This window comes from Ictalurus furcatus, chromosome 22 (genome assembly GCF_023375685.1).
Source record: "Ictalurus furcatus strain D&B chromosome 22, Billie_1.0, whole genome shotgun sequence".
Lineage (NCBI taxonomy): Eukaryota > Metazoa > Chordata > Actinopteri > Siluriformes > Ictaluridae > Ictalurus > Ictalurus furcatus.
The window spans coordinates 13,404,864-13,417,176 of record NC_071276.1 but is presented as its reverse complement, the minus strand read 5'-3'; the positions used below and the strand labels follow the sequence as shown (position 1 = coordinate 13,417,176).

The window sequence follows — 12,313 nt, the reverse complement described above, 5'->3', positions numbered from 1 at the left end:
GTAGCACAACCACATTTTAAGTTTGAGGGGGCAATTAGTTTTTCACACAGGTGATAGTTGTCGGATAAATTTTTGCTTCAATAAAAAAAAAAACAACTGTATTGTGTGTTTATTCAGGTTGCCTTTGTTTTATGTTGCATTTCATTTGAAGATCTAAAACTATTTAGTATGAGATGTACACAAAAACAGAAAAAATCATTGGGGATTGGGGCAAACACTTTTTCACAGCACTGTGTATACACACGTCATGTGCTGACATACGACATACTGGAAAACGAAAGGGATTTACACACTGGAACTTCCTCATACTGACATCCGATCAACCAGCACACACACACACACACACACACACTAACAAATGCATATATGTATACCCTGCCGGTAGCCTGGAGTAAGCTGAAAATTTGTCTGAGCATGCAAGCTTAACACAATGGATGCTATTGATGTCAAGGGGACATATCATCATTGGGTTAGGGAGGACCCTGACAGTGGACTCACTGATGGTAGCCCAAAGCTGAATTTCCACAGCCTACAATATCATGGTTGATGATGTGCGGCCGAGTGTGCTAAAGCCTCATACATCAAATATATTGGTTAAGATTGTAGGCAGGGAATCCATTTCAGGACATCCGACTCACTATAAATCAAAAGAAATAGAAAAGGAAAGCTGCATCTTTAAAAACAACACATTTACGCAATCGTCAGGTGTTTTGATACCAGAATCCCAAGCGTCATATATCAGTCAAGTCTTAGCACTAGCTTTCTCATGAATTACAATGACGTTTCAGTGAACATGAATTCCAGACCCTTTGTGCCTGATGGAGGTGTGTGTATACGTTTGGGAGAGAGAAAGCCTTCTATGACTATTTGTAGAACATCTTGGAAAGCCTATCCTGGAAGTCTATGTGACGCAAAAATACCCCAGAGCAAACCATTTCTCCATGAAGAATCCTACAACCAACCTTAAGCAAATCTTTTAAACAATAAAAAAACCAGTGTTTCAAAGAAGCAGTGATAGAAAAAGTTAGTGTGGACTTCCATATAGTAAATAGTAGGAGCAAGGTTTGCCTTTTTAAGTGGTTTCCCATCCAATTTGGCTATTTTCTGGCTAGCAATAATGGCCTTGAGCAGGCAGATATAATATGATGCTGCACTTTGGACTGGTTTAAGCTGAGCTGGACAGGTTTTATAGGTGTAGTTTGAAATGTTATAAACTGACTCTGGGTTCATATAATTTTAAAGATTAGAAAAACCGTCATTCACACTCTTCCAATACAACAGCTCTGACTAGTTTCTTCATCTCAGGCTTTTGTTTTCATTTTTCTGGCCCTGAAATTAGCCCGGCTCCCAGCCGGTACAGGGCTGCTTAAAAGACAAGACTTCATAAGGCATAAACAGTTTCAACAAAGATGGTAGGTTAGGATATGTAGGATAGGTTGGCTATGGGAAAGAAATCTTGTCAATTGCAATTTGCCGAATAGGCAGCGGAGGAATTTACAAATGAGAAACCGGGATGGAATCAGTCTGGTGGAACCCCCTTTGACTCCTTTGGTCTTCCAGTGATTGCAATTCACACAGGTCCTTAGTCAGCACAACAGCTCTATTCCATTATACTGCCAATGTTATGCTTCACGGATGGGAGGAGATTTTGTCTCCAAACATCACGCTTAAGGTAAGCTTGTAGACCCGTAGCTTCCTGCCTATAGTTCTTTGGCACTTTTTGCAGGTTTCTGTGTCCTTTGCAATGATCTTTGTAGGCTACCCATTCTTAGGGAGAGCTGCAATGGTGCTGAATCTCGTCTAAGAACCGTACTCTTTGAGAAAATGCAGTCAGCTACCAACCTAATTACTAAAGTTCTTCTACCGCCCATTAAATTCTATGTAGAACTATACAACTAAAAAGGTTCCAAGCAGAATCCCATTATAAAGCTCAAAGAACCCTTGAGGCACTGTGCCTAACTATGGACTAAGCTTCAAAACTTTTCTTCTTAAAACTGTTTATTTCTGAGTTTCTGCCAGTGACATCCTAGATTCCAGCCTCGTTAGGACCCTCCCCCCATCCCCCCATCATGCCCTTCACCTGGTCTCAACTCTTGGGCTGATGAATTACTTATAGTCACAGTATTCCTTGTAACTTTTCCATTCCCAATCGAGTTTCTGAGCCATTAATTTCTCTGTATAAATATTTCTCTGAACCACCTCTAGGCTGTTTTCCTGTACGCAGGTTTCTAGTCTACTGGGATCTGTCGTTGAACCACGCTTCTCCAGCATGTGCATCCTGTCACCTTAGGTGATTAGTTACAAAGTGGAACGCAGATCATCGTTTCCCCTTATGGGTTGAGCTGTGGGTTTCATACATTAACTGCAAACTTTTTTTTCTCCCAGGAGGCCAACTACAATTAATTACATTTTAACTTCATCTACAAACTGGAATAATAAAACACAGTCCCAATTTCGCAATAGACTTTTTTCCCCCCGGCAGGTCTCAACACTATGTCAGTCCAGAGAGACCATACTTTTTGCATAGTAGATTCAAAAGCCTCAGAAAAGGGCTTTGGCTAACTAAGCTTGGATTGTCAGACGCAACACTTAACCACTGCATTTCAACAAGCAATACTAATAATTTTATTGTTGTTTTCATATTAGAGCTTCTGCTGATCAATATAATGTTAAAAAATGTGTTAATTTAACAAAATCTTAATGTAGCTAAGCAATAACCTCTTCCAACTACCATAATCTCCTCTGCATTGTAATTCCAGCATCCTGATGAGAATCCTATAGGAAATGAAGGCTTTGGCCTGGTGTACTTGCCTCTGCAGATGAGATCTGAGTCGAGGTAATGTTGTGACAGACAGGAAGATAAACACATGCCATGAGATACATGTGCATTCTGAGGCTGCAGCACTTCCTCTGGCTTTGCACACCGTGCACAGTCTGAGGACTCAGGACCTACACAAGCCCGGCAAGATACATGGCAACCTGCAGCGAGAGCAAGTAATAGAGGGAAAGATGGATGAGGAGAATAGATAGAAAAAAAGGAGGGGAAGAAGGATGAAGAAATATGGTGGGAGGAGGAAGAGAGAGTAATAGTGAGAAAGAAGGTAGAAGAAAAGGTGGAGAAAAATGGCCGTAAATACAGCTTCTGTGACACACACATCACTGCATCCTCAGCTCTTGATCTCTGGCTTAGCTCTCAGCTGAGCCACAGATATCTGTTACTTGGAATTCAGTTCATACACAACCCGGTGGCACAATAACTTGTGTTTATGTTTGCCATCTGCACTCTGCTTTAATCTCTGATGAAACTGCTCATAAAATATCCTCAGAGTCATGGCACTTTAAAAAGCAATGTCTGTATGACAAGTCTGGCCTTGATAATGAAGCATTTAAACTCACAAGCAAGTTTCAACAATGGATTACACGACACATGTACTGTATTTGTCCCTTGTAGGTCCACAAAAAAGATATTACTTCCATGCTATTAATTCAAGCTCAAGTCAATAATCTAAGAGTGAGTTTATTATTACTTATTGAATATCATCTAGCCAAGGGTAGAAAACGTGCTCTTACTGTAACAGCGTCCATCTCTGTTGAACAGACCCTCTCCACACAACTCCACACACTCGCCGTGGTGCAGAAGGAGGGAGACGGGGCATGAAGCACAGTGGGACGCTGAGGGCCCGGAACAGGACGCACACGAGCTGTGACACACTGAGTGACATGACAACATAGGAATAGGCCAAAATGTTATATGATGGTCTGCACTTATATAGTGCTTTTTTAACTTTAGCGGTTCTACAAAGCGCTTTACACTGTGTCTCATTCACCCATTCACACACACACTCACACACCAATGGTAGCAGAGCTGCCATGCAAGTCGCTAACTTGCCATCGGGAGCAACTTGGGGTTCAGTGTCTTGCCCAAGGACACTTCGGTATGTGGAGTCATGTGGGTCCCTAGTGGACAGCCCGCTCTACCACCTGAGCCACAGCCGCCCCTAATATATATGATATATTTATTTGGGAAAGAAATTGATTTTTTTTTTTTTTTTTTAACGCATGCGTGGTACAGTAAACAATAATCAAAGTCACTCAGTGTATCAGAGTAAATTAAAATGCTAAGCTACATTTTGATGGAAATGTACCATTCTTTAATTGAGAACTATAGCTGTTTTGGGAATATTGCATTTTAAAAAATGCTGGATGGAAACACCAGATGCAAATAAAATTTCCAAAATGCGCACAAAAAATGTATGCGCTTAATTGAGGCGGATATTTTTTTTATCCGATAAGAAGTGCATAAACTACAGTGGAAACACATTTACTGAATAAATTCCTCCATGTGCATCAAAACGTCATGTGACGTTGCCTCAACAAATCATGTGATTGGATAAGTGGCTCAGAAAAGTAAAAACGGTGGAGAGAGAGATGCGCCAGTTTCCCCGGAAGTGACCAAGTTTGTTCTCTTGAACATGTAGGATGGAAACGGTGCTTTATTCGCAAACGTTTTATGCGATATTGCAATTTTATTGCAAGTTCATTTCACAACTTGGTTGGAAACATAGCTTATGAGTCTCGAGATGTAGTAAGAAACTTTATATATTACTTTTATAGATTTCCAGCTCAAGGTGATCTGAAACATGTAATAATATGAAAAATGGACTAAGAAGAAAGAAACAAAATATAACTCTGGATGGTGCTTTGAGAAAAAAATAATCTATACAGGTTGATTGGCTTTACAAGAATAACATACCACAAACACACTGATAAACTCAGGTGTGAGAAAAGATTTTAGGGTGGGAGCGTTCTAAAATGTTTCTAAAGTTTGTGGTTTCATGTTACTTACATTGGCAGCGGCTGTGTCCGTCTTTGTAATGCTTATCCGGACAGTCAGAAATACATTTCCCATGATGCAGCGCATAGCCACTGGGGCAGCTCAGGCAGCTGGGGTTATCAGGCTTACAGGTGGCACAGGATGGGTCACACGCTACATCACAAGACACAGACACGTTAATGAACTCCAGTAGGCTGATTCAATTTGAAATGAAAAGTTTATTAATATCTAAATGGGATGGAAATGCAGAAATAAGAGAGAAATAACTAACACTTCACATTTCACAGCTTTCAAAGACAGCGTCTAAACAAGGTGCGCAAACTGTTCCATGATGTGAGCAGACAAGCGTGAAATCCGTCAAAATAAAACAGCGACAACAGTTACAGGAAGCTGTATACAAATGCGCTGAACCTCCTCGAATTCGACAACATCCGAGCTGACATTTAGTCTTTAAGCTGACTTTCATGATTTTGTTGTCATGCTGCAGCCTGAGGGTTCTTCACAGACCCTCCTGCATGTCTGTGCACCTACAATTGCCACAGATGATTGAAACTAAGCCCCCTGTGGAATTCTGAGCCACTAGCAACGCTAAACATCTGCCTGGGTGCTTAGTGACTGTCTGCATGTTTTGCTCTTTTTTGAAAAACCACCTCCTGTGAAAACAGGTTTTTTACTGAATTATTCAGTGACAAATAAAACCCCCAAAAGTTATCAAATTTAACAACATGATTTAAAACTGAACTCTGCCTGGATGACAGACATTTAGCTACAGAACCTGTGTGCACACTAGATAGGTATATAACAAAAGCTCACTTGTCATGGTATATTTGATCACATTGGCTAATTTGAAATATATTAAGTCTAATATGACAATATGACAATGTAAAGCAACACTCTGCTACTAAAATTCAAACTTTACCAGTGACAAATGCAAGTTAGTTATCTGTGGTGTTGGAGGGACATGATGGGTTGATGAGTTTTTAAATGTCATACACTATTATACTCATAGATCTGTTGAACTCTCGATTCTGATTGGTCAGAAGATTAATTTTCAATGGCAGCAGCACAGACAGTAATGTCAGCTGAAAGCCAAATAACAGGTTTATATTAATGCATTCACTCTAATACAGTCAGGTCCATAAGTATTTGGACAATGACACAATTTTCATAATTTTGCCTCTGCGCACCACCACAATGGATTTGAAATGAAATTGTCCAAATACTTATAACCTGACTGTATGCTATCTTTTATAGTAGACTGTATGGTATCTTTTATCTTTTAGCACCAGCTCATTCACAGGGAACTGTTTGGAGGATGGTCCACATAAATGGATGGATAAATAAATAAATAAATAAATAAATTTGCTGCTATTGTGAAGTTTTCTGTGAGGAGAGGTTTATTTAGCATTTTTACAAGGAGTTTCCAGTGTCAGTGGTACAGTCAGAAGTAAAGATGTGACTTTCTGTTCTTAGATACAGGAAAGTCTTCAGGATGGATAGGTTTGGGATTTACCGCTAACATGACAAGCTGCATTTTTTTTTATTAAGTCTTATTAACTTCAAGAGAGACAAAAATAGAGGATGGTGTGGGAATGACTGTTTACAGCTGCTGTAGCACAACTGATACCAAGAACGAAATAGTTTCACTGACATTCCACAACATTAGACAAAGCTATAAACAATGGAAAAGTACAATGTGTCATTCTTTAACGAAATTTTTTTAAAAATTAGCATCGGCAAATTACTGTGCAATAAAAAACTTCGGAAAATAATATGCTGAATATTGGGCCCCTTCACACTACTCATTGTTTTGCTATAACAGCAAATTTAAAATGATACGTTCAGGGTACGCTAAGGGAAGGGGGGAAAAAAATGTAAATTTATCTGTTACATTATGACTGTCTGCTACAGGAGATTAATGCATTTCTTTAGCCAATGGTAAACGAGACAATAAAAACTGACTATGCTGAATTAATAATACCCATGTTGAGTCTGAAATCTGCACGATAATACGAGAACAATTATACAGTTGCTTACCATAACAGAGGCCCTGACTGACATAGAAGCCCGGCCCACATTCTGCCACACAATAGCCGTCCTTCAGCAGATGGGACGGGTCAGCGCATGACAGACAGTCCTGAGGACCCGCCCCTTGGCATGAGGAACAGGAGTCATGGCAACCTGCAGAGGAAGGGGTCAGATATGCCATTGAGAATCCATTCAGGGATAAACTCTGCTTGATAAGCCTTGGTGAGAGCTTTCAGCTGCGTGACTTAGACTACATGCCAGTGCGAATTGGAACAAAAGATGACCTTTCTGTGAAACTCAGGCTCTATAAAACACACACGCCCACATACACACATACACACCCACGGCCCACTTACAGTACCTCCTTTTCACACGGTCCCCACTGAACCACACAGTGAGAAGTCTAGCTGATCTAATAGAGAAAGCGCTGACTAGAAGCTAAATTAGCCCAGATTTTCCCTCGATAAGGTAGATGACCTACTGAGATCTAACCTTAAATCACCTCGCTCCTAGCAGCAGCTGTAATCAAAAGCTTAATTAATTTTTTTTTCTGACTCAGTTTCTGCATTTTGAATTAGTTTCTATAAAAAGCTGGCGCGTGAATGGATGAAAAAGGTAAAGCAGGATTCTCAAAGATATAGCTGGACATTTCTTGTAACACATTATAAAAATTCTGGTCAGTCCCTCCAGGATTTGTCGTTTTTGTGCTCATGGAAATTAGCGCAAAATCAAGCAAACTCAGAAGAGCGCGAAATTTTTCAAAAATACTGCAGACTTTCCGCAGATTTGGGTCGAGATGCGTCTCGGGACATCATCACAACGCGCATTCAGCCCTCTTCGATTCACGTGTGGCGAACATGAGGACAGCTAAAAGATCTCATTTGCCAACAAACATCACTGTGCAAAACAATTTCACAAATTTTTAATAAAGCACCAGTAAAATCAAGCATTTTTGGTTGCAGCAATAACAAAACAAAACAAAACCACTTCTAATACAGGGTAATCCTGTATGGACTGTATAGTGAGTAATTCATTAATGTAACCTGCTGACAAAACCAAAAGCTGGTAAATGTATTGGACGGTTCAGAAAGGTGGTCTTGTTGATGGTTCTTGTTATTTAAGGGGTACAATAACTACAAATAATAAAGACATACTGTATATTTGTGATGGTCCTGGAGCTTCCTGTTTCCAAATTGAGCAACTGTCACTTTATCTCCAGTCAGTGCCACACTATAAATACTTCGTTTGAATCTATGACAGACAATTTTTTTTTTGTTTTTAAATCACCATTACAAGCTATTACATGAAAATAATACGTACTGTATATGGATGGCTTGTTAACACCTCGAAATAGCTTTTCAGATTCTTTTTTTTCTCCGCACTTCCTTCCTTCCTCCACTTAAACCTGAGAGTCGATATAAGATTTCTCATTCCTACAACAACTATGAGAGCATTGCGCCTGGGACTCATGTTTCATTGTAGATTGTTTGTACACTTCCTGGCATCAGAAAGACCGAGCAATTTGTTTTATGTTTAAAGCCTCGTGTCACCAGCTACACTGTGAGCCCTGGAAAAAGAAAACCCAAAACTAGTGTGCCATAAAATATAACAGCGCTGACAGACTGAATAAATATGGTGTCACAGATGCACGTCAGAGAGAGTTATTGGCTACTGGAGCTCTCTTATAATAATTAAACCTGTGTAAGTGTATATTTATCTGACCCACCTGAGTGACTACTTAAAAAACACAGATGCAAAATATTTTTTGCATAATGTTCCTAAAACTATATTTACACTGGACACCCAGTGTTAGCATAGACTGTCTAAAAAAATAATAACAATAACATAATAATAATAATAATAACACACATATACATTACAAAGCTCTATTTGTCAATGGTGAACATGTGATTAAATTCTATTCCTGTCTGTGTTCAGACTGTAAAAGATTGCAAAAGTAAGACCTGAGACAAAATTGTATTTAATCTTTACTCTCTATTATAGGAAACATTCAAATACATTTTTTACAATGACATTTATTGCAAGAAGTTATTTCCACGTGCAATGTATGTTCTAAAATGTGCTTTTTATATATTATTTTTTGGTATAACAAGCATAAAAGTTTTAAAAAAAGTATAAAAAATTATAATAATAAAAAATGAAGTATAAAACGATCCTTTAACAAGTCTGGTTTAAACAAGTACAGCATTTTCCACAACAAAATACACTTGCTGCTGCTGTTACTATCAAATCATATATCATGATCTATATGAAAATGTTTGTAGGCCAAAAAACTGCCAAATTACTAATGATACAGCTCCACACTGTTAGCACAAACCTGACTAATCTGTTTTTAAGAAAACAGATGGCTTCCTAATCCTGTAAATCCTCCAGGATGTGCCTTCACATATGTGCATACTCCACTTCAGTCAGATGATCATTCACCTTCCATTAAAAACTAAAATATCATATAAATATCATTCCCCATCCTCAAATCCCATACACACTTCTACATCTGCAGCTCTGGTCCATCCTGATGCTCTCTACTTCTGCTTGGAGTTTCTGTCCTAAAGATTCCCAAAAATAATTCCATGCCCAAGACTCATCCTGACTTCAGTGGATTTGTGTAAAGCTGCTTAGTGACAATAGAAATACAACTGACTACAACTTATAGAAATACAACTGAATTGAATTAAATGCTACTATAAAGTATATTTGTTTTCCATCAGTTAATATTCAGCCATACTGTATTAAACCCACTAAAATGTTCCCTCCGAGCCGGAGATTCCATCTGCATTCCCTCTATATATTTAGGACAAATCCAATTTCTGGTCCGAGTTCAATACAGTGGAATGGAACAACGACACGAGCTACTGTAATTGCTTTGGACGGTCCAGTGCTCCTGTCACACCCCAGTTAGCACGATTGCTATCGCACAGTCCCTTCAGAATTGAAATGCCTATGGACAGCTAGCTTGTCAGGGCTGGGATTGCTTCTATTTGGGTCTCTTAAGAACTCATGGTGGTTCCACACCTCCTAATATTCTAACAAAATATTAGCTTAATGTTTGCTTTGGTTTCCAATAGTTATGACACATTAGGGTTTAAAATGGAAGAGCATAAGCAGTGATTAACGTCTTTGCGATCCAATCCTTATGTCTCATTTTGAACATCATGCTTTGATGATTCATTTTACCCAAGTAAATTTCATTGAATCAAATTTAAAATAAAAATGACAATTTTTATAAGCATGGTAAATTCCAAATTAATGCATCAAATTCACTGAAAAGTAAAGTCCAATCAACTCTAGACAAAAACTGATGCTTGTTCACGTACGACGTGTACATTTTAATCAGAATTTCATCAACTGCATTTGAAATGTGTTGCTGAACTGCTGAAACCTTACATCCAAATTCATTTTCATTTAAATCAACTTGTGAATTTTAATGTGCAAGATTAATTAAAGACAAATTTCAAGATCAAAGCACAAAATTCTGATATACAAACATCTCCGTGGCAAAAAAAATATAATGATAATGGTAATGAGTCTTTATTGGTCACATATACATTACAGCACAGGGAATCTTTTTCTTCACATACAGTGCATCCCGAAAGTATTCACAGCGCTTCATTTTTCCCACATTTTGTTATGATACAGCCTTATTCCAAAATGGATTCAATTCATTATTTTCCTCAAAATTCTACAAACAATTCCCCATAATGACAACGTGAAAGAAGTTTGTTTTAAATCTTTGCAAATTTATTAAAAAAAAAAAAAAAAAAGCACATGTACATAAGTATTCACAGCCTTTGCCATGACACTCAAAATTGAGCTCAGGTGCATCCTATTTCCACTGATCATCCTTGAGATGTTTCTACAACTTGATTGGAGTCCACCTGTGGTAAATTCAGTTGATTGGACATGATTTGGAAAGGCACACACCTGTCTATATAAGGTCCCACAGTTAACAATGCATGTCAGAGCACAAACCAAGCCATGAAGTCCAAGGAATTGTCTGGAGACCTCCGAGACAGGATTGTATCGAGGCACAGATCGGGGGAAGGGTACAGAAACATTTCTGATTGAACAAAGATTGAACTCTTTGGCCTGAATGGCAAGCGTCATGTCTGGAGGAAACCAGGCACCTGTCATCATCTGGTCAATACCATCCCTACAGTGAAGCATGGTGGTGGCAGCATCATGCTGTGGGGATGTTTTTCAGTGGCAGGAACTGGGAGACTAGTCAGGATCGAGGGAAAGATGAATGCAGCAATGTACAGAGACATCCTTGATGAAAACCTGCTCCAGAGCGCTCTGGACCTCAGACTGGGGCGAAGGTTCATCTTCCAACAGGACAACGACCCTAAGCACAGAGCCAAGATAACAAAGGAGTGGCTACAGGACAACTCTGTGAATGTCCTTAAGTGGCCCAGCCAGAGCCCAGACTTGAACCCAATTGAACATCTCTTGAGAGATCTGAAAATGACTGTGCACCAACGCTCCCCATCCAACCTAATGGTGCTTGAGAGGTTCTGCAAAGCAGAATTTGAGAAACTGCCCAAAAATAAGTGTGCCAAGCTTGTAGCATCATTCTCAAAAAGACTTGAGGCTGTAATTGGTGCCAAAGGTGCTTCAACAAAGTATTGAGCAAAGGCTGTGAATACTTATGTACATGTGCTTTTTTGTTTTTTATTTTTAATAAATTTGCAAAGATTTCAAACAAACTTCTTTCATGTTGTCATTATGGGGTATAGTTTGTAGAATTTTGAGGAAAATAATGAATTTAATCCATTTTGGAATAAGGCTGTAACATAAAAAATGTGGGAAAAGTGAAGCGCTGTGAATACTTTCTGGATGCACTGTACCCCAGCATGCCAGGAGGTTGGGGTCAGAGTGCAGGGTCAGCCATGATACAGCGCCCCCTGGAGCAGAGAGCGTTAAGGGCCTTGCTCAAGGGCCCAACATTGGCAGCTTGGCAGTGCTGGAGCTTGAACCCCCGACCTTCTGATCAGTCACCCAGAGCCTTAACCGCCAAGCCACCACTGCCCATTCCAAATATCATTCCACACATCATTACACAAGGCATATTTTCCTGCAAACATTTAAGTGAAGCGCTTCCCAAAAATGATTTAAAATACCACTGTAAAGCTTCTGAGCGTCTGAGCATCGTCTGAGGTCTCAGCATCAGTCAGAAAAGAAAAAGTGGTATTGTGTCATCTCTCGGCTGAGTGCAGATATCTTGAATATCTGAAAACTGATCTATTGGGTCTGAATTTGTGAACACGTCAAGAATGCATTTGAAAAGGTGACTTTCAAAATATAAATCTCTGAACACTGAGACAAAACTAATTCATACTTTGAAATAAATCCCGTCTTGGCATATCTGAGATTAATAGCTTTTAATAGCTCTAAACTCAACGGTGCCTAAACGTCATTATTAAGAATTCAATG

General features: G+C 39.1%; 1 protein-coding gene across 1 annotated transcript in view; it reads right to left on the bottom strand.

Moving 5' to 3' along the window:
• Positions 1-12,313, bottom strand: part of fras1 (Fraser extracellular matrix complex subunit 1) — a 139,640-nt gene that overhangs the window by 73,468 nt on the left and 53,859 nt on the right. The window contains exons 15-18 of the mRNA XM_053610739.1: positions 6,872-7,015; positions 4,847-4,987; positions 3,571-3,711; positions 2,812-2,979 (exon numbers count right to left, since the gene is read on the bottom strand). Of these exons, the coding sequence (XP_053466714.1) occupies positions 2,812-2,979; positions 3,571-3,711; positions 4,847-4,987; positions 6,872-7,015 (594 nt within the window). The remainder of the gene's footprint in view (positions 1-2,811; positions 2,980-3,570; positions 3,712-4,846; positions 4,988-6,871; positions 7,016-12,313) is intronic.